The sequence below is a fragment of the Colius striatus genome, chromosome W (assembly GCF_028858725.1).
Source record: "Colius striatus isolate bColStr4 chromosome W, bColStr4.1.hap1, whole genome shotgun sequence".
Classification (NCBI taxonomy): Eukaryota; Metazoa; Chordata; class Aves; order Coliiformes; family Coliidae; genus Colius; species Colius striatus.
This window is the reverse complement of record NC_084789.1, coordinates 41,486,948-41,512,305: the sequence shown is the minus strand read 5'-3', so window position 1 is coordinate 41,512,305 and position 25,358 is coordinate 41,486,948. Positions and strand designations below refer to the sequence as shown.

The 25,358-nt window shown below is 51.2% G+C and overlaps 1 protein-coding gene across 3 annotated transcripts in view; it reads left to right on the top strand.

The window, feature by feature from the left end:
* The window catches only part of LOC133628535 (G patch domain-containing protein 8-like), a 54,799-nt gene that overhangs the window by 23,407 nt on the left and 6,034 nt on the right, over nucleotides 1-25,358 (top strand). For 2 of the 3 annotated variants that reach the window (XM_062016834.1, XM_062016835.1), the window contains exons 4-7: nucleotides 11,565-11,632; nucleotides 12,102-12,188; nucleotides 15,699-15,842; nucleotides 25,147-25,277. In XM_062016834.1, the coding sequence (XP_061872818.1) occupies nucleotides 11,565-11,632; nucleotides 12,102-12,188; nucleotides 15,699-15,842; nucleotides 25,147-25,277 (430 nt within the window). Of the gene's footprint in view, nucleotides 1-9,533; nucleotides 9,564-11,564; nucleotides 11,633-12,101; nucleotides 12,189-15,698; nucleotides 15,843-25,146; nucleotides 25,278-25,358 lie in introns of those variants that run through there. The other variant, XM_062016836.1, reaches the window with a different exon arrangement.

Below are 25,358 nucleotides of genomic sequence, written 5' to 3'. Positions count from 1 at the left end.
ACACCAGCTTCGGTCTTTAACCAAATGATTCCTGCTTTTTGCTCCTAGATTAGGCTGGTCTTTCCATTGTTAATATAATCCAAACAAATGCACTGTTGTTGAGTCTCATATTTAGCAGTTTGCAAGCGGAAGCTGCTGCCTCCCTCGCTGGTACAGGTTAGACATGGTGCGTGTGTGTCGTGTACGTGTAAGAACCGCCCTGTTTGGCCTTTGTGGAGGGAGGTGAATTAACTGCCTACTTTACTAACAGGTAGTTGTGCAGCTTCTAAAACTATAATGACATTCTGCTGGCTGGGTGCTTTGACATGAGCAGAATTAAAACCACCAGCTAGTTAGGATGACCTGTCTGCATGTCTCGCAGTGGTGTCAGAAGCCATTAGAAGGCGAGTAAAAGGGCCCACTGAAGACTGGAAGTGGTGGCAGAGGTTCTCATGGATGGGAGAGGCTCACTTTTAGTTTGTCCAGGGGGCTTTCAGGGGTTTGACTTAGCTCTTACATCCATTTGTGAGGGATTTAGCCAGTCTCCTTGGGACACCATAGTGCCACTTGAACCGATGCACCTTGAGCCTAAATTCTTCCCGTGACACTAAATACTGTGATTTCAATTGAGCCAGTGCTGCCCAGGTCATGGGGTTGGCTTTAGCCCCTGCCCTGACCAGCAGCTCCTGGTGTGCCCTGCTCAGGATGCCAGCACACAACCATGCTGCCTTGGCACACACTGTGAGTGGTGTTTCCTGTCAGTGCCTGTTGCCGTGACCCTGCCAGTCAGGGCACTCGGGATTTCTCATGAAACACTGTGCCCAGGTGGCTTCTGTAGAAGCCTCTTGAAGTGTTGGAAACTCAAGCACACTCATGAGTTCCTCAGAGTCATTTACTCATGTTCCCATAGCTTTAGTCTGAAGACCTGGGAGCCTGTAATTGGACTTCAGTGCCCCTACAGTGAGCCCGTTAGAGATAAGTGTTTCTGGGCTGTGGAGGACGGCCGAGAGGTAACGAGGCTCTAGGCTCTGGGAAGGCACATTCCTCATCTCTTGGACTGAGGCATTCTAACTGCTCAGACAGGACTGCCTTGGTGGTTAATGCTTCTTGCTTCCTCTAACACGGTTCCCTCGGGAGTCCTGTGGTTGATGCATGGCACTGCTCCATCCCCCTCGCGTCCCGTGCCAGTGCTCAGGACCCAGTTGTACCTGTCACCTCTTGGGCTTCTGCTTTTGTCGTGGCCTTCACTGGATGTGTAATTTGGTGTGTTTTCTCTTTTTGGGTGCCCCTGTTATTGCCTCTGTGAGTCAAGCAGTGTGGAAATACGGAGACTTGAAAGAAGCTAAAGCCTTCTGCCGGCTGGATTCAAAAGCACAGCCCCGAGGGGCCCCGTGCCACGAGGTGGTGTGGGCACTGACCCGATGGAGTGAGCAGCAGAGGACTGTCTTGAGTCTGGGGCAAGAGGGTGATGCCACTGTGTCCTGGGCAGTCCCTGGGCCTCAGCAGCATTTGCATTCTGACAGTTGTCCTGCTGTAGATTTCCCCACTGTGCCTTTCAAAGCACTGAGGCTGTACCGTGGCTCTTACTTGCGTGTTACTGAAGCTCTGGTGATTTGAAGTGGCCAGAAGCTACAGACACATGGTGGGTATGGGCTCTGAGGGCTTTCCTGCAGCTTCTGGCTTTGAGTAGAAATGTAGGAGTGAAAACAGCCTGTGTAGGTTAACCCAGGTAGGTGCTGAAAGGTTCCTACTGCAGGCTTTGGGGAGGTACGGTGCTGATCAGCTGCCAGAAGGGAAGCAGCACCCTGTGCATCTGACAGAGGCACAAACAGGCCCCATGGCTGCCCCAGCAGACAGAGGATGCAGAGCAGTGCTGCTGCTCCACACAGACATCACAGACACTCCCTCTCAGGCTCTAGCTGTGTCCCTGGTGATGGTCACATTGGGAGTGTTCCATTCCATACCCAGTGACCTTTTTATGTGAATCGTAGATTGTCCAAAATCCAAATGGAAACTGCCAGGAAGGGAAACATTTGCATCCAATTTTCATCTTACTCTGGGAGCTCAAAGAGCGAAGCCACTTGGTGTACACTGACAATTGGAGAGCAAAACACAACAGTTCTTTCCCTTTCTTCCTCAGAAAAGACCAGGAGAGGTTTCTAAGAGATGCAGGAACAGCAGACACGGAGCATCTGTCATTAACTCCTCCTGCTCCCTGCTGTGCTGGGGCCTAAAGCCTTCAGCAGCCTGAGGTTAAGAGGTACAGCAGGAGCAGAACCACTCCAAGGAGTCTTTGGCTGTGGATGGGATGTGTGACCTCCCTGCAGAAGGCCTTTGCAACCCTCAAACCCCTACATTTTGGCTTACATGTGTGGAATTGATGTTGCATTCCTCCCTTTTCCCTGCAGTTGGCTTCCAATTAACAGGAGATAGAGTTCAGCGTGCTTACTTTTGCTAGATAGCTTTGAATTCAAGCTGTTTGTCTGAACTGGGGCCTCCTGTGTGGTTTCAGTGAATCTAAATGTTATACTACATGACACATGCCAGTCAGAAATGCTCATGTCTCCTGTGAGGACTGCTCAGATGTGGCAGCAGGGCTGTACCACGGGGACGGCTCCGTGTCACCCAGCGCCAGGAGTGCTGAGCTGTTTCTCTGGGTGGGAGCTGGAGCAGCCTACAATTCACACTTGCAAACTGCTGTCAGTAAAAATCTGCTGGTGTGGTACAAAGGTACCCAGCAGATTGGCTCATTCTCTGCAGAATTCCAGCAGCAGAGTGGCTTTGTGCCTACGGGGGCAGCTGCTGGGGGCTGTAACTCTCCTTAACGAGTGGAGCTGTTGGAAGAGCTGAGCTGCTTGGGTAAGAAAGCAAGTCATCCATCTGTTTAACGTCACAGGGGTCAAAGAGAAGCTGAGCTGGAACACATCTGCATCTTGTGCTTTATTTTAGATGAGTGGAGCATGAGGCAGGGCCAGTGCTGGCCGTTCCTGGCCATGCAAGCATTAGGATGCTGGCCCAGGGAGGCTCATAAGGAATTCAGCAGAGTCACTCCTCTGCTCATCTCTTCTCCTCATGGTTTTTTCACCCCTTTCTTTTTCCCCCACAAACAACTTGTGTTATATTTGGAAATGAAGCTCCAGCTTGCTAAGGGCAAAGGAACATGAAGAAGAAGAAGAAGAGAGGGTTGCCAGTGACAGGGATCTTGTTTAACCTGGACAAGTGTGGCTTTGGGAACCACTTTTCTGTGGTGTGTGTGATGGCTGTGGGCTAACAAATGAGAAAATGATGATTGGAGGCTGTTTCCTCTTGGGTGGGAGGGAGGGAACACACATAATTGGTGATGTTGAGTTCTGTGGGCTACTGAAAAATCAAGCTAACAACAGATGTGGTTAAAAACACTGGCTGACCTTCGTGTGGAGTCCTGTGCTGAATGGGACAGAGGGCTAAGTCACAGGAGTCACCCAAGTCAGAAGAGGAGTGAGAGGGCTGAGTGAAGTCTTGAATTCCAATACTCTCATGATTCCTGTTGGAGGATTTCATGTTCAGGTAAAGTATTAAAAGCATGCAGAAGTGGTACCATTTGGATCATAGATGTGGAAGGATTTGTGTAAGCTTTTCCCAGCGTTCTCAGGTTTTGGACAGATCTTGTTTAAGGAGAAGATAATTGTGCTGAAAACCTGCTTTTGGGCTTTGGTGTTCAATATGAGGTACTAGTACTGTAGAGATACAGGTGCAGGACTAAAAACAGTAGTTTTATCTCCTTTAATCAGATGAGGGAAAGCTGAAGGGAGTATGTGGATGCTGTCCCTGGGAAACACAAACACTGTTAGGGGGAATATGTGACTTCACCTATCAGAAGGAGGGTAACAAAGAGGACACCCAGTGAAACAACCTGGCATTTCAGGTGGGCTGGTGTGTTCATTTGGCTCTCTTGACTCAGTCATCTAGCTCAACTGAGGAGTCATGCCCAAAGATCCTGATGGCTCTCTGGGCTGAGGTGGGACTGGTGGGCGTGTGGTGGGGAGCAGATGCTAAGTAAGGACAGGGCAAGCCTGGCAGCTGGGAGCAAGCAAGTGGGTGTTCAAGGCAGGTTAATGCCCCTGTCCTGGTACTGCTGAGTTAATTCACAGTGGGGGGTGTGAGGAGGAGAAGGGTGGGCAGCTCTGAAGGGATGGCTTGCTGCAAATAAGAGGCAGTTGGGAGGGCACAGAGCAGGCAGCTCACAAGGTTTGTCTGGGCTTTGCTGGCTGTGTGGAAGGAGGGTTGGACTTAGATGATGTCTAGAGGCCCCTTCCAACCCTCACCCCTCTGTGACCTGCAGGAAGCATTCACCAGCTTTGGTGGACAGGTCCAGCTCATACTTAGCTCCTCACCCTGCACAGAAAGCAGCTGCATTGAGTTTCCCTCCACCACACACTGTGTAGCATCCCATTCCATACCTTTAAAAGCACTGATTTAATTGACATTCCCCTGGTATTCCCAGGGCTGGGATTACCCTGGTCTTCTGGGAGGTGATTCAGAACCTTGTCTCTTGCTACAGTGGCAGGTAATGTATGTTTTTGTCACAGCATGAGTACTCTGAAGTGTTCCTGTTGTCAAGCCAAACAGTTCAGGTGATGCAGGGGTTTAGTGTAGAGCTGGAATGGAGCCTTGGAACTTGCCACATGAAGTTTGCTCCTCGGGTGTCTGGAGGGGACTGATTGTTGTCATGATGAAAGTGTGACTGGGTGTGAGAACAAGTGAAGTTTCCAGGAGGATGGCAGCACCCTGTGGGATGCTGTTTGGCAGCAGGGCTTGGGTCACCTCAGTTCTGCAGAAGGCAGGAGGTGGCTGTGTTTAGAAAGGGGGAGTCCCTTCAGGGGCAGTTGGTGAAGCAGCACTACATTAACCTGTAGCCTGTGGTCCAAATGAAATGCCTTCTGTCCCCTGATTCCTCTTCAGTAATAACTTCCTTGAGCTTCTGTTTTTAGCCAAGTTTTGGCATCATTTCAGCAGAAGTGTTCTGAAAGGCTGGTTGAATCTTCCCACCGATGTCACACTGGCAGGGTGGAGGCTGCAGTCAGAGCCCTGCTCGCTGCTGTGGGAAGCTCCAAACCCCTCCCTGCCTCCTTGTGCCCTTCCATTCAGGCTCAAGCCAATAAACCCTTTGCAGCTTGCCAAGGCACTGCTGTGCCTGTTGGGGGAGGTGTGCTGCTAACTCCTGGTGCAGTTGTACTGGTGGCAGTTCAAAGTGTGCCCAGCAGAGCTTTGGGTTTATTTTATCCTTTCATGAGCCTGTAAAGTACCTACAGAAGTGGAAGAGTCGGGTATGTGAGGCTGATTAGAGATTGCTAGAACCCAATTCTGCCATCTAACTCTTTCAGTTGTGTGGTTTTCAGTGGAAAGAAAAAAAGGCACAAGAGGATTTGTGGTCTGACTTGCAAATTCTGTGCTGATAAATGTAGGCAGCACTCCCCCCTTCAGTCACAGCACGGTGCAGTTCTGAGCTGGCACGTTCTTCACTGAATCTGTTCAGACAGGCTCTTGTTTTCCCTTTGGTGCAAGGGATGAGTGGAGCAAAAGAACAGAATTGTCTGAAGGAAATGAGGGATGTGCAGAGGGGAGGAAGGAAGAGAGCCTGCAGGTGAAGAAGTGATCCTGTGGCTAAGGCAGCAAACAGCCTCTGTGCTAATGCTCCCTTCTGAGCTGGAGCTGCAGCAAGTCACTGTTCCAAACCCACATCAGGGGCTGAGGGTGATGCACACCATGGTTTCTGGATGCTGCTTTCCTTAGATGTAGGGGGAGTAACAAGCAGAGCTTTGACCACTGGAGCAACTGACATCAGTCACAAACATCACTTGGCAGCTGTGCCTTGGAGAAACAAGCTCAGGGTTTGAATTCCAGAGGTCTTGAATCCTGACTCTGTCACCAGTTGGCCAAAGGACTTACAGCTAACATATTGATGTATCTTTTCCATTTGTTGCATCCCCTGACCTCATGGAGGCAGACAGAGGAGATGTTTGTCAGGCCTCCAGAGCACAGAACAAGGAGCCCCCACCAAAGCAGTGGGAGGAAATGAGGGGCTGTGCCACTGCTTTCTGGGTTCTGAGGCTTTGTAACAAATACAAGCCAATATGGGAGAGAAAAATGTCTGAGGGTGCCTTTAGTCATGGGGATGGTTTGGCAGCCTTGCCCAAGAAGTAGCTGTGAACAGTCTCATCTTGTATCTCGACGTGTCCCCACGGGAAGCCGAGCTGTGTCTGCAGTGTCACTCCTTGCCTTAGGTTTAAGACCAATCTCTTCCTTTGAAGTCAGCCTGGCAAAATGTGTGGCAGGTGGCTTTGCAGGGCTGCTGGCATCACAGCCAGCTTCCTCCCCACGTGGAAATCCACGCCAGCACAGAGCCAGAGGAAGATTTGCTCGGTGCCTCCGTCCCCTCTGGGGGAAGCAGTTGCTCTGTTTTCTTTGGAACATGCAAGGTGATAAGTTTATGGCTTTGAGTGTGTGGAGTCAGTGAATGGTTATTCTTTCAATGCCACGTGTGTTGACAGGGAAGGGCCTTCTCTTGGCTTAGTCTCAGGCTTTATTGCCCTTGGTGTTCAAGCAGCTTCATTCAACGGGGAGAGATGAGTGTGTGGGAAGTGAGGAGTGCTCATGTGTCATGCCCAGCCTTGCCTCCCCTCTGGCAGCTCTTCAGCCCTCTCCACTTACCAAGGTGAAGTTAGACAACGACTCTTACCTCTCCTCTTGCTTCTAGATCAGCCAAGGTTTATGCTCTTGCTCTAACATCCTCCACGTTGTTCTTCAATGCTGCTGATTGTCGTTTTGAGTTAGGGATGGGTTTTGCCTCAGGCTTTATGTGCTTGCTCTTGCAGAAGCTCAGGGAGCTCTACTTGGTCTTCTGCAAGTGTCAACCTTGGCTTGTGTGTCAAAGAAGCTTTGAGCCCCTGTTTGAAGTCTTCCATGTGATTGTGGTGTTTGCTCCTTGTCTTTCCCTTGCCCTTTCTCTCGTGCTTAGTAAGGATGAAGCTTACAGAGCAGTTTGTGTCCTTGCAAAACAGTTTCTCCTCGCTGGGCCCTCAGTGCTTGTCACTGAGGATGACAGACATTCTGGACTTTGCTTGGATCTCTTGATTATTTGTGACCCCTTCCAGAAGTCTGACAGAAAGAGCATGAACTCACAAATTCAGTTCCCAAGGGAGACCAAGGCAAAAGGTCACCCTTGTTTGTTAGCTTCTTGCAGCAATCCAAAGGAGCCTGGTAACACAGCGTCATTTGTAGCCAGGAAGGAGCACCACAGAGTGTGCCAGGGCTTGTTCACCAGTAGGGATGAGCAGGTTTCCTCATCTCTCCCCTTCTGCATGAGAGCTGCTGCCTCCCAAAGCATGCAACAGACCCAGGGAAGCTTTGAGAGCTTGCAAAGTGCTAATCTGACCCCTCCTCACCTCCCTCCCTCCCCACCCCCCAACAGAGCTGAGTGTGTCCCTGGGCTGTGCTGTGTGTACTGAAGTATGTGCTCATACATGCAGTATGTATGTATGTATGTATGTACTGAAGTATATTTGATTGAGTTACCTTCATGCTTAGTTTGGGGGATACATGTTTTGGTTTCTTTCAGTGGGAGCATCCTGCCCTTCCTCTGTTGCCAAACAGACCTTTGGAAACGTCTCCTGCCTGTTGCAGTGCGTGATATTGCTGGAGGGAGGGAGGAGTTCTGAGTCTGCAGATTGGCTGTGGAAGCTGTTTTGACTGTTGCACAAATGATAAAATAGGCCCTAGCATTGACAATGGCAGTGCTTCCAGACAGGCTCAGATGGCAGGTCCATCTGGTGCAGGTCCTGTTTCAGTCACGGAGCAGCATCGACCCGCTGTGTGCAGAGACTGAGCACATGCCCCGCGTTGGCAGCTGTGGCAGCAGCACCCTTGCTCACAGCACGGCTGGGTGTCACAGCACAGCCCTGAGGCATTGGGATTAACTCTTTCCCCAAGACTGGTGGCCAAATCATCTGCTCTTGGAGCAATTATAAAGGAGTGAATTAGGAGAAGGCTGCCCAGCCAGGGGCCGCCGGCCGCCGCCTGCTCCCCGCTGCTGGCGAGGGACGTGGCTTTGCAGCCCCTCTGAGGCTGAGCAGTTCTCCACAAGCTGGGGAAATGCCCCCATGGAGGGTTGGAGGTTTCATTTCTGAATTAAGGAGATGACTCAACATTGAATTTACTTGAAGAGAGGGGCTTCTGCAAGGTGTGACTCTCGTGTAAGCTCTTTGTTGCTCCCATCCCACGGGAGGTTTATACTTTTTCCTCTCCACAGAGGTTTTTTTATCCCTGATGTGGTTTGATACAACAACCTGCTCTGGGCTTGTAACCTGTGCACTTTGTGGCCTGTTTCAGAAAACAAAGCATTTATCTGGGGGATGGGGGCTGGCCACAGCCCTGTGTGTTCTGTGTGCTTTACTGTGTGGGAGGTTTGATGTCCATGTGGCAGAGCCAGCACAGCGCCCCGAGCTGTGGCAATTCTGGGCCTCTCTTGAAAGCCCAGATTGTTCATTCAGAGTGTGTCAGTGTCACCTGCAAAGGGTCAGCAGGGACCCCAAGCCCAGGAGTCCCCCAGGGTGGGAGAGCCACGTTTACACACTGCTCCAGAGCCCCTTGTCATGCACAGTAGCTCTGGAATAAATTTGCTTGAGGAAGTTCTTTAAAAGGAGAACTTTAAAGTCTCACTTTCCCCTTTGGCTGTTCTCCATCTCCTGCCCAGCCTGCTTGGCAGTCAGCAGGGTGAGAGCTAGCCCTTGGCAGCTGCAGCCTGTTCCTTCCCCTCGTGTCCAGGCCCCCTGGGCCCAAAATATTTGTCATTGCCTTCAGATCCTGATTTATTTCCTTGGACACCACCTGCCTGAGCGTGCCTCAGTGGCTCCTTGCAATTGGGCTGTCAGCAGGTGCTCATCCCCTTCTGACACCAGGATGCTGAGGGGGCTGGAGCATCTGAGGAAAGGCTGTGGGCCCTGGGGCTGTTGATTCTGGAGGAGACTGAGGGGGAGCTCATTAATAGTCACCAAGATCTAAGTGGTGGGTGTCAGGAGGTTGGGGCAGCACTTTTTGTGTTGTATCAACAGGACAAGGGGTGATGGGATGAAGCTGGAACACAGAAATTCCCATTTAAACGTAAGGAGAAGCTCCTTTGGTGCTCCTGAGGGAACCCTGGCCCAGGCTGCCCAGGGAGGGTGTGGAGGCTCCTTCTCAGGAGGTTCCCAAACCCCTCTGGACACATTCCTGTGCCCCCTGAGCCAGGGGAAGCTGCTTGAGCAGGGGGTTGGGCTGTGTGATCTCTAAAGCTCCCTTCCAACCCCTTCCATGATTCCATGGTGCTCACAGCTATGAAAACAAGTAACAGTTGCTCGAGCTGGACGTGCTCCCCCCTTCCTCGGGGCAAAACGTGGTGATGGGGTGGAGGGATGAGGAAGAAGCCTCTCATTACTGTGGTATATCTTGTAACCCACCCTACAAACGGCCTGTTTTGTGCCCCTGATGGTTTCTGCCTAACAGATGGTGTTTCTTTTTTACAGCGTTATGATCCTGGACTTGTTGTGGTGATGGTAAACTTAGCAGTGGTAATTTTTTCTTTTCAGACTGAATTACTCCTTTTGTCATCAGTGCACCAATATGTTAGGCTTACTTTCTCTGTTGTAGCCATCATCCTTCTGCTTGGTCTTTCATTTTCCTTTCCTTTCCTTTCTTTATGCACACTTGTCTGATCCTCGTTCATTAAAGGGTATCGCTAAGAAGGGATGTTTCTGTTTGTGTTACAACTGCCAAAATCAGTTCCAATGTCAATTTCTAATACTGTCCAAACTTGATTTATTCCCCCCCCCCCCCCCCCAACACCATGGGCACTAGCACTTGCTACTGCAATTTCCAAATAGCTTCTGAAAGACAAAACAAACCCAAACACCTCAGAAGGCAAAAGTGCTGCTGCGTTGGCTGTACACAGGGCTTTACCGGGGCAAGGAGGAAAGAGCTCCATTGCTGGAGAAATCCAACCAGCCAAACCAAAAACCAAACCAAAAACCAAACCAAAAAGAGATGATAAATCCTAATTGTTGGCAGCTGCTGGCAGCCATTCCATTTGGGTTCAGCCCTGGCCACTAAACCCCTGGCTGACACCTTACGAAAGTGATGTTGCACTCAGGAAGTCATCTTTATAACCTGCCTTTAATTTGGTCCTTTTGCTAAAAATTGCAGTCACTGCTTACTTTATTATACCATTGGGCATAAGAGAAACACCTGCAAACACCTAAAGCACCCAAAGTCAAAGCTGTTGTCTTGGATCAGTGTGAGAGTCCTCCTGGGCTCGGCAGATATCTGCCCATCAAATCCGTGACGCCACCCAATTCGCTCCAGGGGCTCGTTTCTGAGGGACAACCACGTGCCTCTGTGCTTGGAAAAAGCCCCAAGGCTGAGCAGAGCAGCTTCCCTGGCAGGCCTGGTGGAGCCTGGAGACTGTGACTTGTGCAGGAGATGGGAAAGCTGTGATTGGAGCTGGGAGAAGCCAAAGCCTCTGCAGCTTCTCCCGGGCGATTTGAGACCTCACACCAGTGCAATCTGTCTGGCATCATTTGCACACCTTGAGATCTTGTAGCCCAAAGGTATAATAGATGTGTATGTGTGTATAACAAACCAGTTGTTTACACCAAAACCCAAGGGCAGTGGTGAGAAGGGAAGTAAAGCTTGTGTTTTGTCCCTCAGGGGTTGGCAGCGGGGAAGGTAAGTACCGTGGCTTTACATCACAACCCACAGCGCCAGTTGTGATGTAACAACAACACCAACAATTCGACAACCAGATCAAAAGCTGTGGTAGTAAAGTGCTTGTCTGCCCCATTTTGCTTTGTTTGGCTGGTTATGAGTGGATTAAAGATATGGTTTTTTGTTTTCCAACAAAAATAAACTCTCCAGCATAGTTTCGATTAGTTCCAAGTCAATTTTCTTCGCAACTAGAGTCCTTTTCACAGCTTACAGGGCCACAGCCAGGGCTGCAGCATCTCTGCTGGAGCAGGGGAAGCAGGGGCCTGACCATCAGGCCTGGGCTGGGCAAAAGAAGCTGCTCAGTCAGCTTTCCCTCCCCTTGGGAAGGGGCAGAAGTCGGTGGGAGGGAGGGAGGGAGGCTTCCACGGCTCTCACAGGAGCATCCTCATCACTTATGAACGCTGCAGAGCAGTCAAGTGTATTGAACAGCTCTTTCACTTGCATCAGGAGCTGAGGAGTCTGCGTTGCCTGAGGTGGAAGCGTAGAGGGGAAGGTTCATTTCTCAAGTCCTGTTCAGGCCCTGCCCCAGGACTTGTCAGGCTTGAACATGAGGCACAGGAATATTTGGCGTGAGCAGTTAATGTTCCAAAAGTGCCCGTTGTCAGTACTGGGCTGTGTTTCACTGGAGGCAGCTTGGAGCCCAGGAGCAGCTTTGGCTGTAAGCTGTGAGAATGGCTTGTGTTTGGTTCACTGTAGCTTTCTGGTCTCTGCACTCCAAGGCAAGATCTCTAACCACCCAAACCCAATGTGTAAAGCGAGCGGTGGTGCCAGCGCGGCCGCTCACCTCCCGTGTTGTGTTCCTCTTGCAGGGAGGACAGATCCCATCCCTATCGTCGTCAAGTATGATGTCATGGGCATGGGGAGGATGGAGATGGAGGTAAGCTCAGCCAGCTGCTGCCCTGCACCCCTCACTCCTTGCATGGCCCTCAGGGAGATAGAAAAGCACGGGTCTGGGCTTCAAAAGTGAAAAAGAGCTTCCTCTTAAATCAGCACAGCGAGAAGACCCTTCCCCGCACAGCCATGCCGAGTTTAGCCCCAGGTCTGGGCACGATCCAGAGTGCCTGGGCTTTGTGATTTCACTCAGCAAAGCTGAGGCTGCTGCCAGCAGTGGATGGGTTGCTGGGAGCCTTCACCTTGTCAGGATCAGTGCACCGTTTCAGTTGGGATGACAAAGTTATTCGGTTGGGTTTTCAGTTGGGGTAACACAGTAGGGAAAGAGAAGCGCAACAGGCAAAGATTGTGTTTCAAACCTCAGCTGAAGCCCTGCGTGCTGCTGGGCTCTGTACTGCACAGTGTTGATGGGAAAAATTGCACACCTGCTTTTGCTTTCTGTCTTCCCAACAAAGCTGGACTATGCTGAAGATGCCACCGAGCGCAGGCGGGTACTGGAGGTGGAGAAGGAAGACACCGAGGAGCTGAGGCAGAAGTACAAGGTACTGAACATCCCAGTTCCTGTGGGCTGAGTGGGAGGGGATTTCCTCTGGCAGGGCTTGGGCAGCAGGAATGGTAGCAGCAATTAAGGATTCCTGGTTATGTGCTGATTTATATCCTAGCAAGCTGGTTATTTGCTCCCTGGAGTTAACCTTGATGTTTGTGTAGCTGCGTAAGAGCTGAGGGACAGCAACAGGGTTTCCTCTGTCTGCTTTGCTCCTGTTCTGTTCCTAGTGAACCTGACACATTGTCAGCACACAAACCTGCAGCTGCAGAGGTCAGATGGGCACTTGTCAAGGTGGAGTAGACCTTGTGTTGTGGAGCAAGCAATGAGCAGCTCATGATACCATTGTGTGAATCCTGTCCCAGTCCCTGTCAGGACGTGGCTCCAGTTTGGAGGAATGGATGAGCTGTGTCTCTGGGAGAGTTGCTCAGGCAGCATTCAGCTCAATACATGTCTACCTGCTTTTCCATGGGCTTCACAAAACCTCTGGGCCTTTTGTGCAAGGCAAAGACTGGTGTCTTTGCAGTGATCCATGGTGTTGGCGTGGAGTGGCATGTGCTGAGACCTGGCCTGCCTTGGGAAGTGAATTGCTGTTATGTTTGTTCACTTAAAAATAAAAGCCATTGTAGTTACTTTTAAAGCTAATTATTAGTTGGGAGCTGAATGCAGTAAATGATCTCTTCTGGCACACTTTAAAGGAGAAGCATGCTCTCTAAACAGGGCTACACAGCTGGGGCTGAATGTGTCCAAGTGCACCTTCTCCTTGAAGATATTTCTCCTCTCTGTTGTTCATCTCCTGTGGAGCGACCTGCTGCTCACAGCCCAGGCAGGGGAGGCTTGGCTGTGTCTGTGGGGTGACCTGCTGCTCACAGCCCAGGCAGGGGAGGCTTGGCTGTGTCTGTGAGGTGACCTGCTGCTCACAGCCCAGGCAGGGGAGGCTTGGCTGTGTCTGTGGAGTGACCTGCTGCTCACAGCCCAGGCAGGGGAGGCTTGGCTGTGTCTGTGGGGTGACCTGCTGCTCACAGCCCAGGCAGGGGAGGCTTGGCTGTGTCTGTGGGGTGACCTGCTGCTCACAGCCCAGGCAGGGGAGGCTTGGCTGTGTCTGTGGGGTGACCTGCTGCTCACAGCCCAGGCTGTGCTGTTGGTGGCCAAAAGGCTGGATGCCTTTCTGCAGCCAGGACTCAGCTGCAATGCTGGCCATCCTCAGACAGCAGCAGCTGTCAAGCACAAAGTATTTCTTCATTTCAGAGGGCTGGTAGGAGTTGTTGGGTGGATTGCATGTAGTGAGGTTTTGTTTCAGGTCTGTTAAAGTTCTTGGGGGCTGCAGTTGCCTTTTCAAATGCAGTTTGCCCTCAGACTTTTGTCTCCCTGCCCTTATCCAGCACAGTTGTTTGTTTCTAGGAACTCGTGGAGCAGGAGCAGTCTCTCCCAGCTCAGCTGTGTGTTTATTAGCATGCTCTGTCATTGAGCTCTTGCATTTCTGGATTAATCTGTGAAAAATCTCTGCAAGCATCATTTTTGTCCATTGCTCTGCAGGAGCCCATTATGCAATTGCCAGCTCTGGCTGCATCCTGATTAGCCATTCAGGGAGCCTCAAAGGAATCTCCCACAACTCTGCAACCAAGAAGCAACCAAGAAATGTTCTTTAATTCCCTTCTTTTGTGTAGCTCCTGATCACTCCAGTGGCTGTGTTTTCATTGTTTAGCCACGGGATGCTTTCTGAAGACAGAGCCTGGCCATGGGCAGGAAGCTTGTGCAGCCTTTCAGAGGAACTTTAAATGCCATTGTTCTGCAGATCCCCCACTGCTCTGTTTTCCTTTCTTGTCTTCCTGGGGACCTGCTTCAGGCTCAAACCTCTAAATAGTTGTGTTGGTAGGTTTTTTTCTCCTTGCCAAGGGCCTGTGGTACTAGATGGAAGCAGGAACTGGAAGTATATCTGTTGTTTTCCTCAGTTTAGATGGTGTAGAGGGGCTACCTTGGAGCAGCAGGTTGTTTCACACACTCTGGGTGCTGGCATGCTGTTGTGTGACTTTTGCATTCTAGCACACGTGCTCAGCAAGGTTACTGTGATGTCATTTTGATGTGGTAACTGGGAGATGAACCATCTTGCCTTGAACCAAACCTGAAACAAAAAGAGAAGGGGAAAAAAAGCCTTGCCAGTGTATCTTTGTGAAATGTTGCTCCCTGCTCTTGTTAGCACCAGGAATTGTCCCCTGGGAAGTTTGTTTTGAAGGTGGAAGCTCTTAAACTCTGAGGTTGTTTTGACAGGCATAATTGCTCTTTATTCTAGTCAGGATAGAGCTGGCAAACTGCTCTACAGGGTATGGCCAATGTTAACACAGCATGCTTTGGAGCTCAGCTTCTGGCCTTTAGTGTGCAGCATCATAAACTCTGCCCTCTAGTTCAGGTAAACCCTCCCCAGCTTCCTCCTGAGGAGTGCTCATGCTGGATCAGTTTTGCTGGTGGGGTTCTAATTAAAAGGACCTGGCTAGAGGAAGAAGCTGCTCAGCCCTGAGGTGTGTTTGTGTCTGTGTGTGTCTCAGCATCAAGTGTGTTCCAGAGCCCCCAGCTCTGCACCAGCCGTGCCTGTGCCCTGGGGCTCATGGAGGACTTCAAGCCCTCAGAGCCACTTGAGGGACTGGGGTTTCCACAGAGCCCCAGAGCTTTTTGCCACTGCCAACCCTAACACTTCTGCTTTTCTTCTCAGCAAAAGAGGGGACGATGTGGCCAATTTAAACACCTCCCCTTTGCTTTGAGGTTTGATTTTGCACCAACACGAATGGTGAATTACATCAGATAAAAACCAGTGTCTGCAACCTCTAAGCTGATCTCCCTTCCCCTCTTCTATGAAACAGCAGCTACCTGTGCCTCCTGCCAGTGTAGTCCCTGTCTCTGAGCTCAGTTATTGCTCCTGGGAAGGTTTCAGTGACTGTTGAGTGATGCTCAAGTGAGGCAAGCTCCCCGTGTGCCTTCCCAGCCACACAGCTGAGTTCTTCCCTGCTGACTTGCAGGCAAACTGAGATCAAGCAGCTACCTCCTGTCCCTCAAAATGAAGGAAGTGTCAGCACTTGAAGTTCTGGGGCTGGGTTCCAAAAGCAGTGATGGTCCTTGGTTTGGTGCCTGTTTTGTGCATGCCCTGTGAGCAGGCAGCTGCCAGCTTGTTTGTGGTAGCTTTGACCCGCTGTTTTTCTCCCAGACACTCCAGCAGGCTCTCCTCAGCCAGCCACAACACTGCACTAGATTGCTTTTTTTGGAGCCATCTCCTTTTCCTGATACCTGTGCTGATGGCAAGGTGATGGTGTGTTAGGGAGCTGAGTGGAGCATGGCTGGTGGTGTTTGCAAAGTTACCCTTTGTACCTTGTAATTTGCAGAGACTGGTCAGCTTCATAAATGCAATCATCAGTGTGTTTTCTTCAGGACTGGGTTTCCTTAAAGGACTAGTTCATTGTCCTCCAGCTTGTTTTACAGCAGCTTTAACAGGAGCAATGTTTTCTTGTTCACTTTGCAGGATTATGTTGATAAAGAGAAGGCCATTGCCAAAGCTTTGGAAGACCTCCGAGCCAATTTCTACTGTGAGCTCTGTGACAAGCAGTACCAAAAGCACCAAGAGTTTGACAACCACATCAACTCCTATGATCATGCTCACAAGCAGGTAACTGAGTGTTGACAGCACACTTTCACTGCAGTGCTCTTGTTTGTGGTTAATACTTTCAGCTTCCCCAGTGTATCTGTGTTCCTTATAGCCCCAGGAATAGTGCTTAAGATTCCTGTGCCCACCAAAACAGTGAGCAATAAACCCACCCCGTGACTGGCATCAAGGAGCCCAGTTTGGAGTGACCCCAGAGCAGGAATTGGGCTGCTGTTAAACCAGGAAAGGGATGCATGGATATGGATGGCTCCCAGTTTGGTTCTGCTTTTAACCTAGTACAGCTTTGGAGACTGCTGAGGTGCCATGTGTGTGCATTTTAATCTGTGTCCTGTCAAGTGGCTGAAAACAGGTGAGGAAATAATGGGCTGTGTCAAAGGAATTGTACAAAGGAAACCCTTCCCAAAGCCTGTGGCCTGCAGGAGAAAGCTGGCTTCAGCACCTGTGTGTAACTGGGTTTCATCCTGAGGCAGGGATGTGCTGTGGTATCTACCTGACACTTCATACTGCACAGTAAATAACAGGAGTTCATGTGGCAGCCTGACCTGTTTGACCATTTGAAGCTGCTAGATGAGATGTGAATGTACAGCAGGTAGCAGTGTGCTGCTCCTCTAGAGATGGATTTGCTCAGAGGAGGGCTTTGGATGTTCCCAGCCTTGAATTCTGACAATGCAGTCATTAAAGTGCTGATGCCTTTTGGAGGGTGTGCTGTAGAGTACTAGATCTGGCAAGACAGCAGTGGGTAACAGCTTCAAACCAAGAGTATGGCATTGCAGAGTCTGGTTTCTGTTTTTCCTGGGTATTAAGTGTGGGATATGATAATGTGAATTCCCTCAGGGAGCCTGAAGAGGCATCCTCACAGCAGGGCAGTGTCTGCTGGAGCACTGGGATGAACTGTGTGCTCAATTAAGAGCAGAAATTCATCCCTTCACCTTGGATTGGGAAAAAGGGCTCCATTGGCCAAGTGGTACAGTCCTGATACCTGATACAGCCTGCTTCATCTAAACCGTGCCATGGAGGTGCTTGAAACCCGAGTGCAGTGACAGCACCTCTTCAGGAGCTGCAAGGACTGGCTTGTGTGGCATTCTTCCAGCGTGGGGATGCACCTTGGTGATGCCAACTCCTGTTTAAAACCCTGGGCTGGTTAACAGGGGGACTCACACCAGCTTGGCAAGGCTGAGAGGGGTTTCATTCTAACATCTAGAGGTGCTGTGGAATTAAACCCGGGGAAAGCAACCACCCCTCTGGGGTATAAAAGGAGTATTGCAGCAGGAGAGCAGGAAGAGTGACCTGAAGGAAAAGCATCTTGACAACAGCCAGAGCAGCAGCATCTTCTCATTGGTAAAAAGAACTTGGGTACTGGTGATTAGTTTTAAAGGAACTGATGTTTTTAGCTCCTTTTCATCCATTGCAGTGACCTGAGGCAGACTTGGCAGAGGATGAGCCTTCAGACCCTCCCTACATACCCAGCATCACTCTCTAGTCACACAAGGATTTAAGCAATGAAGCAATCATGCTTTGCTTGGGGGAAAAAAGCCCTGCTTGTCCAGCTTTGTGGCGTGCTGAAATGTGTGTCACCCTGTTGGGTCAGTGTTCAGGAGGGGAACTTGAACCTGCCTACAAATAATGAGGGTCCATTTGCACCAGTAACACTGTCTCAGCTGGGTGGTTGGTTACTGCCCAAGCCAGGCTCATTTCTGAGTCTGTTCCAAGTGTGAAGGTAGTTTGAAGCAAAAGAGACCTGCTGAGCTTTTTGTTGTGCACTGCTGTTCCACATTTCACCTCTCTGACACAAAGGTAGGGTTACAGCAAGGCCCACAGAAATCCTTGGGGTTTCCTTACAAGAGACTGATCAGTAGCTGCCTTGGAAAGACAAGTAGCTTAGATAAGCAGAGCAGAGCAGCCTGGCATACATTACCTGCAGCACTTTGTCTTCTCAGTGGTCGTTTTGAGGCCACACTGCTTTGGGTTTGCCTTCTCCTTAGCATGTGGAACAGGTTTCCACGGGCTCAGTTTTGCTTCCAAGTCGTTTTTAGTTGCTCATACCCACGGCCTCCCAGTGTTTGCTTCTTCCTCCTGTGGCTCAGTGAGCGTGGGGCTGTCCCTGTAAGTAGATGTTCCACCCTCAGATCCCTTTCCCCTCCCGAGTTAAAGACACTGTCTTGTATTCCAGGAAGGAACTCAGGATTATTGCCAAACAGGGATGATAGGTAAGTGGATTGATCCCTACTGGGTACATGTTGGACTCACCCACACCAAACAATTAAAGGGGAGGTTTTATTGTTACTGTTTCCTGACTCCACTGCTTTCCTGTGCCATTTGGATACATCTGAATGGACCTCAACAGCCAAGCTTCTACCCCAGAGGCTGTACTTTCAGGTTACCTTCACTGGGAAGATCATCTTTGCTTTGTTATCCCAAACCCTTGGGCTGTTTATTTCTGAAACACCTGCCTGGAGGTGTTGCTCTCTCTAGGCTTCTTTTCCTTTCATTGGGTTAATGCTTGCAACAAGAAGTGTGGATGTTAAAGAATGGCAAGTCTCTCCACCAAATGGTATGGGGAAGGCAGGGAACTAAAAGCAGCTTGGAGTCCTACAGACTGCACTGCAAGAGGAGCCATAAACTCAGTCCCCTTCAAGACCCTTCAGTGAGTGACTGAACAAGGCTGCAGTCACAGATGCCATCACTTTCTGTACCCTGGAAAGCTCCTGATGCCTTTACAGCTAAAAGAAACCCAGCTGTTAAGCTCTTGAGCCTGGCAGCCAGCAGGACCAGGGGCTTCTGAAGCACCCATGAAGTTCCTGACTGGCAGCAGAGTAATAGTAATGAACAGACAAATGCAAAGGAAAGCAAACTTGTGCAGCTGGTGAGGAACTTGGCTAGCCAGGGTGGACCCAGTGTGTTTTTGTGCTGCTCTCCTGCAGGTAGGTGATGTCCAGATGCTCCAGAGCTCCTGCAGTCCTTGAGTGCTCCAGACTCAGGCAGTGACACCCGAGTGGGCCCTTCACTGGGTCCTGGCACCACGATAGAATAGTTCCTGTTAGGTTGGTGTGAAAGGGTGGTGTGTTGCCTTATGTGGAGCTGTACCCAGTTCTGTGTTAACAGCAAATAAAGCTCATCTCTGTGTGTGTGTCATCCCTTAGAGCAGCCTGCTCAATCTGCTGTGCTTCCCATTGCCTCATGTGTACCTAACAGCATTTCCAGTCAGCTTTTACTGGGGGGGTGGGGGATGTTTCACCTCACCCAAGAACTTCACAGCTACAGCTACTGCTTTCCTTCTGCCATGCCTAGGAAAGCTTGAGATGTTTCCTGAGCCACTGACCCAGCAGTGAAGGTGGAAGCCAACCATGTTTGTGGGTGCACTTCTGCCAGGTTAGCTGTGAGGGCAAACCAGCACAGAAATGCAGTCCCTTCCCTGGCTTCCCTTGGGTTTGTGCCTAAATGTGTGGCTTTGGGGCTGGAGGGGCTTAATTCTGCCCACATTCTCTTCACAAAAGAACAAAGGGGATGTATTTGCATAAAGGAGATCTTTGGGGGATCAGTAAAATAACCAGCCCAGTCCCTGCTGTGCTTGAGGAGTGAGTCCCCTGACCCCAAAGCCTCAGCTTTCTCATCTGGGGGGAATTAGACTTGTGCTTTCCAAAAGTCTTCGAGCACAGCTGGAGTGCTGAAGCCTGAAGAGAGACTCTCCAAGATACTTGGTGTTACATGGGAGGCTTTTCCACTCCACAAATGCTTTACCCTCAGAAAACCAAAGGTATTTTTCCTAGCTCTGTTTTAGCTGATGGCAAACACGTTTGGAGGAGAGTGTTTCTGCTTGGAGGGGGGTCAGTACAGCCAGCCTGGAGCTTGCAAGGCCTGGACACTGCTTGGGAGGGATGGTGGCCTCCTGAAGGGCCAGCAGGCTTGTGGCCTTGGGCTATCTGTGTGCCATTAACACCTGCTCTGTTTCCCTGAGGTGCAAATGAGGTGTCAGGGAAGAAATGAACTCGAACTGCAGTTTCCTGCCCCTCTGCTCTGTTTATGTGCCAGGAATGTAGATCACCAAACAGAAGCAGGGCTTGTGCTCTCCCTGTGTCATGCTGAAGGTTGCCATCCTCTCAGCTCACATCCAGCTCACTCCCCAGAGCTTCTGTGCAAGGCAAAAGTTCAGAAAGGCAGAAATCTGCTGGCATGGGATGAAAAGCACATTGTTATTATTTCATTTAATAGGGATTGGCAGAGAGGCTGGAGAACAATGGCAGGGGAGGAGTGGGCTCTGATGGGATTGTGCTGTCACAGGAGCTGCCAGTGCAGAGATCCCACTGATCCATGCCACTCCTCTCCTGAATATCATGTCTCAGCTCTTCAGGTGTAGGAAAGCAGTGCCAGTGCTTTGATTTGGTTTTTAATGCTGAGAATGTGATCTCTCATTGCTCTGCAATGCCTCTCCAGTGAGCCTTGCTTCAGTGAAGCTGCATGGCTGTGGCAGCTGAACCTGAGCTCTGGTGCCAGGGAGACCTCACCTCCCAGCCATCCCACAGGCAGAATTACAGCCTGTGCTGAGTGCTTCTCCTGCTAGGGACACTTTCTGGCTGCTCATCACCCCCTATTGAACCACTCTGAACTGTCTGTCTCTAGAGCTCTTAAGTGATGGCAGAGTGCAGTGATTTGTGAGGTAATGTGGTTGGGTGCCAAGGGGGTCCCTGCCAGCCAGGCCTGATGGGGATGAAGCCATTACAGTGCTGGAGTGCTCAGGTGGCTGCAGATGTTACAGAAAAGCTGCTCTGTAAGAGCTGCATTTGCACTCTCATGCAAATTTAGAGCCTTCTGAGTGATTTTCTTGGAGCCTTCCAGCCCTGCTCTTTGTTACCCAGCTGAGGTGGGCGGCAGCTATTCATAAAGCACAGAGCCAAGGTGGAGGGAGGCTTCAGGGAGTGAAGTGCTGCTCCTGGGGTGCATGAATTTGGGATAAACTCAAGCAGTAGTGATTTGTATCTTTGTCTGCCAGTCACTGGGCTTAGCCTTGGCCCTTCTTCTAGCTGAAATAATAAACCATGAGCCAAAGAATCCTTGGCTTCCTGAGCACTCATCCTACAGTGCTAAACGTGGTGCTGCTCAGAGAAGCCTTCTGCTTCCTCAGCAAACACTGCCTGGGAAGAAAGAACACTTCCTAGCATCAGTCCTACAGCAGCATGAAGCTGGAGGGCTGACTGAACAGAGGCTACAGGGCTGATTTAGCAGAGGCCAGTGGCTCTGGTTCTGCTGAAGAAATTACAGTCTTGCTGTGAGTACTGTGGGAGGACTTGAACAGGCTGGTTTCACCCCAAGATGTGTTCCCAGGGCTTCTTTCCCTGAGCTGCTGGGGAGAAGCTCCCTGAGGATAAAGGAGTGGCTGGATTGCTGTTGCAGTGCCTTTGCTGTGCTGGGGGAAGGGGCAGCTGTGCAAAGTGCCTCCTGCAGCCATCCAGCCTCTGTGATCACCCACACGTATGCTGTGGTCCCAAAAGTCATTTAGAGCTCTGGGAGGATTAGAGTAATGAACACTTGCCTAAGGATTAGATGGACATTTCTTGAGTGTAAGCCTAGCTTAGATATTGATTTAGCTCAAATAGCTTTCTGGGAAGGCTGAGAGCTGGAGGAGACTGAGGAGCATTTCATTGCTTCAGCATCCTCCTTGTGCTACTGTGACAGTGCACTGCAGGCTTTTAATTGCCTCACCCCAGCGAGGGCTGGGGAGGAGGGGAGGCATGGCTGGAGCTGGCTGGGAATCCACTGGCCTTTGTCTGGTTACTCTGATGGGATGTTTTGATGAGATGTGACTGGTTTAGAAGTTCAGTGCTGCTCAGCTGCCCATGAACTGCACCAATCTGCAGCAGTTTGGTGTTAGAGCAGGCTGGCTCCTGCCCCAGGTTACATGTGGGTAACACAGCCCAGCCAGGTTCCTTGGAACTTGGCTCCTTGCAAGCCTGAGAAATCATTTCTGATGACAGATGCATCAGTTTAGGCCAAAGATGCTGAGCTTCCTCGTGTTCCATACCTCACCTTTTGCATTAGCACAGCGAGGGCAGGGTGCAGTGCCCAGTGCCAGGCCAAGGGGCAGCGGGCACAGGCTGGCACACAGGCAGTGCCCCTGGCCTGGGAGGAGAAAGTCCTTCGGTGCTGAGGTGAGGGAGCCCTGGCCCAGGCTGCCCAGGGGTGTGGAGGCTCCTCAGGAGGTTCCCAACCCCACTTGGACACGTTCCTGTGCCCCCTGAGCCAGGGGAAGCTGCTGGAGCAGGGCTGGGGCTGCAGCAGCTCTAAAAGTCCTTTCCAACCCTTTCTCTCTTAAATATAGCCAGACAGCTCCTCCTTCCTTCTGCCCCCTGGGCTACTCAGCCTTGAGATGTCAGAGTCAGCTTTGTAAAGTCAGACAGACCTCCCCAGTGTGAGGAGTGATGAGCTCTCAGCACTCCTGAGGCCGTGGTCAGTGGTGTGTGATCCCAGCAGGCACAGACAGCGGTGGAGCTGGGAGCTCCATGGCCTGCAGTTGCTCTGCACTTTGTTGCTTCTACTTCACAAGTGCTGCACAGAAAGAGAGCAGGAGGGAGGCTTTGGGGAGCAGAGACAGCAAACCATCAGCCTCCATGTCCTTGTGCTGTCCCTAAAGCTGTGTGCTGTGAGGAGGGCAGGGCTGCTGGGCCTGTTCTAGGACATGCTTACAGGGGGGTCTCCCAGTGCCCCATTGCACCTCCCTCTTTAAAGGAAAAGGTCACAGGTCATTTCTGCTGGAAATAGCTGGGTCATTTGTTTTCCAAGTGGATGAGTGATCTAGAGCCTTGGCACCCAGGGAACATGACTTCAGCTCCCTGGAGCACTTTGGGTAGGCTTTTGAAGCCAGCCTGAAGGAGCTGATAGCATTGCTCAGGCCTTTTTGGGGAGTTTTCCTCACCTCCCTCTTGGAAAAACACAAGAATGGCTATTCAAGGTTCACCAGCCCCCACAACCCCCCTGAGCCCTTTACTTGTGCTGGTGAAAGGAGCTCTGTTGTTCCAGGTGGGATCAGTGCTGTGTCTGTCCGTGGTTGTGCCTCCCCTCTGCTGCTCCACACTCCCTCAGCTGCTCCTGTAGCTTGGCTGCCTCCTCCCCCCTCCCCAGAGCAGCTCCCAGTTGCTCCCAGTTGCTCCCAGGGCCTGTCTAGCCACGCTTGCCTTTGAGGGGGTTTTTTTCTCTCTTCCACCCGTGTCACATTTTTACTTTCTGTTGTGTTTTGTTTCCCTGTGTGATGTGACATTTTCAGCTGATGTACTGAAAGCAAACCCTTCTAATCTGGGAGCCCAGATCACAAGAGTGAGTCTCTTTTCTACCAGTGTCTATAGCTGTATTTTTTCTGTGTGTCCTCTCCCTCTGGTTTTGGTAATGCTCAGCTGCATTTAGCAGACACAGTTTAGGTGAGAGAATCCTCTGTCTCGTCAGATCTTCCCCCTTCTCACAAAGCAATGTTCTCTTTACATTGGGCCAACTTCATTCCTCTCATTTCAACTGCTGGGGTGGTTTTCAGATCCACTGTTTCTGTGTGGGTTGGTCTGGCTGTGGTCAGCTTTGGACACTTCATTACAAGACACACACTGAGGGGGCTGGAGCACAAGGGTGCTGGAGAGGGGCTGAGGGAATGGGAGTGTTGAGCCTGGAGAAGAGGAGGCTGAGGGGAGACAGGAGCCCTCTCTGACACTCCCTGACAGGGGGCTGGAGTTTAGGCTGGAGCTGAGGCAGAGCGGTTTCCCTGAGAGCGGTGTCAGCCCCTGTGCCAGGCTGCCCAGGGAGCTGGGGGAGTGCCCAGCCCTGCAGGGATCCCAAAGCTGAGGTGCTGAGGCCATGGGGTTGTGCTGGGCTGGGCAGGGCTGGGACTGCAGCAGCTTCAGGGGCTTTTCCACCCACAGTGATTCCATGAAGAGGCAGAGTCAGCCAGGCAGCAGGTTGATTTGGAGTGCACAGACAGTTCATGCTGGGGGAGGGGTTTCCTGCAGTGGCTGCTGCTCACAGGACATTGAGTCTTTCAGGTAATGCTGGAAAGCTGTGAAAGCTGGCTCCACAGTGCTTCTGGAATGGGGCCTTTGGAAGGGGAGTCCAGAGGAGTCCCTTGGGGTGGCAGAGGTCTGTGTTTGCTGTGCTCGCTGCTACTTCAGCTTGTGTGTGACACTAAGGAAACACCTTGTGAATGTTCACATGTAGTGGAAGGGGAAGCAGCAGCCCCCTTTCTCCTAGTGCTTTGAGACAAGGACTTCTCACAAATGTTCCTGAAGCCTGGGTTGTGCCATTTCTGTTGGAGCTGGATCTCTGCATTGCCTCAGTGGCGTTGGGACGCTGGAAATCGCCTGGGTTTGGCTTTGCTCCCTCACATGCCACAACTCCCGGGGAACTTGGTGCTTCTGCCCTCTGAAATGTTCAACCCCAAAAGACCTTCCAGTGTTTCCTTGCTTGAGAGACAGTCTCAGAACTAGGGAGGGAAGCAGGTCCCTGGCTGTGGTGCAGGTCTCTGGTTGTGGTGCAGGTCCCTGGTTGTGGTGCAGATCTCTGGTTGTGGTGCAGGTCCTTGTTTATGTGCAGGTCCCTGGTTGTGGTGCAGATTTCTGGTTGTGGGCAGGTCTCTGGTTGTGGGCAGGTCCCTGTTTATGGTGCAGGTCCCTGTTTCTGGTGCAGGTCTCTGGTTGTGGTGCAGGTTTCTGGTTGTGGTGCAGGTCTCTGGTTGTGGTGCAGGTCCCTGTTCATGGTGCAGGTCCCTGTTTATGGTTCAGGTCTCTGGTTGTGGGCAGGTCCCTGGTTGTGGTGTGTGGTGTTTTACTTGTTTCCCGTGGGAGGTTTCGGCACCTCCTCCAATGTAAGGTGTACATTGCTTTTGTAAGGTGGAGCCCCGGGTAACCCTCTGGCACCAGCTAATCCCTTCCTCTTCTTTGGCCTGTGCTGTAAAGACTCGTGTCCTGCGCTGTTTGTCAAGTTTGCACCCTGCAAGAGCAGCAAAGCAAACCCTCTTCCCCCCTCCCGCCTTCTCCTTCCAGAGTGAGCTTGTCACTTGGGAATCAGCTTTCCTGTACGTGCTAAAGAAAACCAGTAACCTTGACTGGGAAACATATCCACAGCCAGCAAGTCCTAGCCCAGAGTAGTGACCTGTCTTTCCCTGTAGCTGCTGGGAGGACGCAACGTGCTGCCTTTGGTTTGTTGAGCTACAATGCTGCTGCTCCATCCTAGCTCAAGAAATGTCCCAGGGGAGGGGCTTTACCCAGCAGAGACACGCTTTGAGCTGCCCAAGCCCAGACCCTTTCCCCTGATCCCTTCCTGCTTTGTTTTGCCTCAGAGGTTGAAGGATCTCAAGCAGAGGGAGTTCGCACGCAACGTCTCGTCCAGGTCGCGGAAGGATGAGAGGAAGCAGGAGAAAGCCCTGCGGCGCCTGCACGAGCTGGCTGAGCAGCGGAGGCAGCCCGAGTGGTGAGTCCAGGCCAGCCCCCAGCCCCTCCTGCCCTGGGCCTGCAGCCCTGGGCTGCACCAGCTGCCCTCTCGCTCCTGCAA